Source organism: Etheostoma spectabile, chromosome 6 (assembly GCF_008692095.1).
Source record: "Etheostoma spectabile isolate EspeVRDwgs_2016 chromosome 6, UIUC_Espe_1.0, whole genome shotgun sequence".
Taxonomy (NCBI): Eukaryota; Metazoa; Chordata; class Actinopteri; order Perciformes; family Percidae; genus Etheostoma; species Etheostoma spectabile.
The window spans coordinates 12723922-12727723 of record NC_045738.1 but is presented as its reverse complement, the minus strand read 5'-3'; the positions used below and the strand labels follow the sequence as shown (position 1 = coordinate 12727723).

The following is a 3802-nucleotide window of genomic DNA, read 5'->3' as shown; positions in this document are numbered from 1 at the left end:
CCCCCCCACCCCCACCCCCCTCCTTGCTACCCAGCGGACCTGGGAACATGGAAATGAAGGGTTTGGAAGAAAGATAAAGACTACCACTTTCACTGGGATTGTGTTAACCACCAAAAACTAAAATCATAGTCTACACTACAAATTCTACACAAAATGGCATTAGGCATGTTTTTAAACTACATAATTTAATGAACAGTATAATCAACCCACCCTCGCCATTCATGTCAGCGCTACCCCAGCCAGAGACAGAGCAGGGAAGCCCCGCCATGGGGCACGCTGTGGGTAATGCGATGGGTGCGACTGCATCGGTCACCTCCACAGGGTGGAAGAGCTTGATCAGCATGATGTCAAAATCCAGAGTCTGGTAGTCATAACTGCACACAGATGAAAATGATTGGATGAATCAGATGAGAATAAAATCAGAATGCAAAGGGAAGAAGATTCTCAGATGGGATTTCAATTTTTTTATTGCTCACCTCGGGTGCCAGATGATGTTGTCGGTTTTCATGAGCTGCTCTGTACCTTCAAACACTCGCACATTGTGTTCTCCCAGCATGATCTGCATGGCATAGGGACTGAGAGAGAGACAGATGCATTCCACATATGCTTCTAAATTGAAAACCATTAGTCTTTTCCCCTTAGAGATTTTTGGATTTATTTTTATCTCAATGGAAATAAATTCATAAAAATCAAGCAAACCTAAACATGCAACATAAGATAATAATGTGTATGCATAATCTTTTCTCCATCAATGCATACTTACTTGTACCAACAGTGGGCAACAGAGAGCACCCACTGATTGTTGATGAGCACCCCACCACAGAAGTGGTAACCATAGTTGAGGGAGGCCATGAATGGACGAGAGTGAGGCTCACACTCCTGCCCACCAATGATCCTGCCATCTTCCCGGGGAATTGCCGCTGTCCCCCACACACACACAAACACACACACACACACACAAAAAGAGATACATTTGTGTTTCAAAGTTATATTTAAACACAGCTTTCCATCATATTTTACATTACAGTACTCTGTGTGTATGTGTGCATAGTTCTGTCTATACCAGCAGCTCCGATCATCAACAGCAGAGCCAGCAGTGTCATGGTGTCAAGTGAATGATCAGAAGACACTTGGACACACCCTGGCTCATATTTATACCCCACCAGCTCCTGCTGTGCTCAGCCCTTGCACCCCACCTCCTCCGCTCTTCCCTCTTTCTGTTGATCATATCTATGTCCTCAAAGTCTTTCGACTTTCTTATCATGCTCACATTTTTGTGTTTGCCCACTTCTGCCCCATCGTAGCACACACCCTGTGCTTGCATCATCTGTGCACCACATTTAGAAATGTGGACCAAGGTCTTCACACATCTAACACCTGTTTATGGTTCTCTCTAATGGGTCACTTATTTTTGGCAAGCTACAATATCAAAAAGTGAAAAGAAAAACTTGGTCCAATAAAGAAGAACATTTACAGAAAGAATTTTAACCAAGAGACTCCACTGGCAAACATATGTTTGCACATCCTGCACAAAAACTGTCCAGCTTTTTTTAAACAAGTACATTTTAAATTTTGTCAAAGTATTTCTTACTTTGTTGTTATATTTTTATTGTAATTATTGTAATAATTTTGTAATATTCATGTCCTTGCTTGTTGCAGTAATTTGCTTTAATTTTATTTCTTCTTAATATGTTAGTTAATATGTTACCACCAAGGTTGTAAACACCAAGGCCAATTCTTCGTAGTAGAAACCTACATGGCAATAAACCTGATTCTGATTTTATAACTCATAATTTTGTTTAAGAAAAAAATAATATAAACAAATGTGCTGTTTTATGCCTCCACTTCTAGTTGACCTTGAATAAAGCCGGGTGAGAAAAAATTCACCTGTCGTCTCTGACTATGATGTTTTTCTGTTCCTGTGTCAGACAGCAACAGCCTTTGAGCTCTAATACTGCCAAATCCAACCGTGTCTTTGCACTATATATATATATTATATAACCATTTGTAGTCAGCTTTGTTGTCCTTGTTTTTAGTGTTACAGTATGTCTATTTTTGTGCACATACATTGACAAAAGAACCAAAAACCAGTGGCTTGGCCAATAACGCTGATTCTGATTAGTGCTGATGAAATTATTCTATTCTATTGTATTCAACCAAGATTTAGTAACAGAATATGACTGTTTACAATAATTCATAGTGGTGTCTGCCAAAAAGGGAGTAACACACGTGTCACCCATAAAAAGAATAGGCCCATTTATTTAGGTGATAGGTGCAAAAAATGATCTGTCCAAAAACAGAAAGTGCAAAAAACGCTCTCCAAGGCCAATACTATGTAAGATGTAGCTCACTTATTAACTGAAAGGATGAACGTGGCACATAAGAAGATAAGGTTATTTTTCAGGGTAGGGATTGGGGCGGGAGGAGATTTGGGGAAGTGGTTTGGGGGAATTGGGTGGAGGATGAGAAGGAGGAGGGGGAGGAGGAGGGAGTGCATGGAAAGACATGGAGGAGATTATGTATAAATGCAGTGATCTTTCAAATCCAGTCTGGTCGTAGGAAGGTTTGAGTCAGCCACGATGATTGGCCTGATTGTTGTCACACTTCTGGGCGCAGCAGGTGAAGCACATGTTCAGTGTGTCCAACAATTTAAGGGTAAAAAAGAACTGTAACTATAATAAATTTAAATAACTTTATATTTCCTTTACACCACAGCTGCAGCACCTACGGATGACAGGATTGTGGGTGGCTACCAGTGTCCAGCCCACTCTCAACCCTGGCAGGTGTCTCTCAATGTCGGCTACCACTTTTGCGGCGGCTCCCTCATCAACGAACAGTGGATCATCTCTGCTGCCCACTGCTGGCAAAAGTTTGTATAAGATTAACGTATTGAAATCTTTCTGTATGAACTATGTGTTTAAGAGGATTCTGATCATTTTGTCAACCATTTTAGCCCCCCGACACAGATTGCTGTCTTGGGAGACAACCACATCTGGCAGAACGAGGGCACAGAGCAGTACATGTCAGTTGATGTCATCTACTGGCATCAGAGTTATGACTACAAGACCCTAGACTACGACATCATGCTGATGAAGCTGGCGCACCCTGTCACTGTGAACCAGTACGTCAAGCCTGTAGCCCTGCCCAAAGCCTGCCCCACACCCGGGGACATGTGCACGGTGTCTGGATGGGGGAACATCTACACTGATCAAGGTGAGGGGGCAAAACAATTTTGCTTATAATAACAGAACATGTATTCTGTTGTGAACAGGGTATGAAATTAACACCCACCCACCCGCCAAATTTGGGTACATTTTGCAAATGGCGGGCAACACTGTCAATCTACCTGCCACGTTGGCTGGTAGCCAATGAGAATTGAGTTATTCAGACAGGTAACTATCGGTAAGAAGGAAACGCAGTTGTTACTGGCCCGGACCATAAGGGGCCTGCATCACTGGAAGACATTGATTGACAACCGGGGCCTCCTATCGCATTTTCATTACTCGCAACAATCCCAGCAGTCCCACGTGCAGCCACTGACCAAGCGGAAGTGAGAACGGGTCAAATTAATTTCCTTGATTCTGATATGAAGACGAGACGTGTGTGACTCGAACATCTCACATTAACCAACAAAACATACAGCGAAAGACGTCCTGCCAACCTGTAAACATTTTAACATCAATGTACGCTGTAACGATTTCTCACTATAAAGTCGCTGAAAGTTGCTGCTGTTTCAACCCTGTCAGCTCGCTACCCTTGCGACTGACGCGCACACACACAATCACACACGGTGGATGCAGGA

General features: G+C 42.7%; 2 protein-coding genes across 2 annotated transcripts in view; one reads left to right on the top strand and one right to left on the bottom strand.

Moving 5' to 3' along the window:
- Positions 1 to 1172, bottom strand: part of LOC116691295 (trypsin-like) — a 2269-nt gene extending 1097 nt beyond the window's left edge. Inside the window, 4 exon segments of the mRNA XM_032518822.1 lie at positions 211 to 374; positions 477 to 575; positions 764 to 920; positions 1064 to 1172. Coding sequence (XP_032374713.1) covers positions 211 to 374; positions 477 to 575; positions 764 to 920; positions 1064 to 1103 — 460 coding nt within the window. The 5' untranslated portion in view covers positions 1104 to 1172.
- A 1340-nt stretch (positions 1173 to 2512) lies between these two features.
- LOC116691300 (trypsin-2) overlaps positions 2513 to 3802 on the top strand; it is a 2934-nt gene continuing 1644 nt past the window's right edge. The window contains exons 1-3 of the mRNA XM_032518826.1: positions 2513 to 2619; positions 2716 to 2869; positions 2954 to 3213. Of these exons, the coding sequence (XP_032374717.1) occupies positions 2580 to 2619; positions 2716 to 2869; positions 2954 to 3213 (454 nt within the window). The 5' untranslated portion in view covers positions 2513 to 2579. The remainder of the gene's footprint in view (positions 2620 to 2715; positions 2870 to 2953; positions 3214 to 3802) is intronic.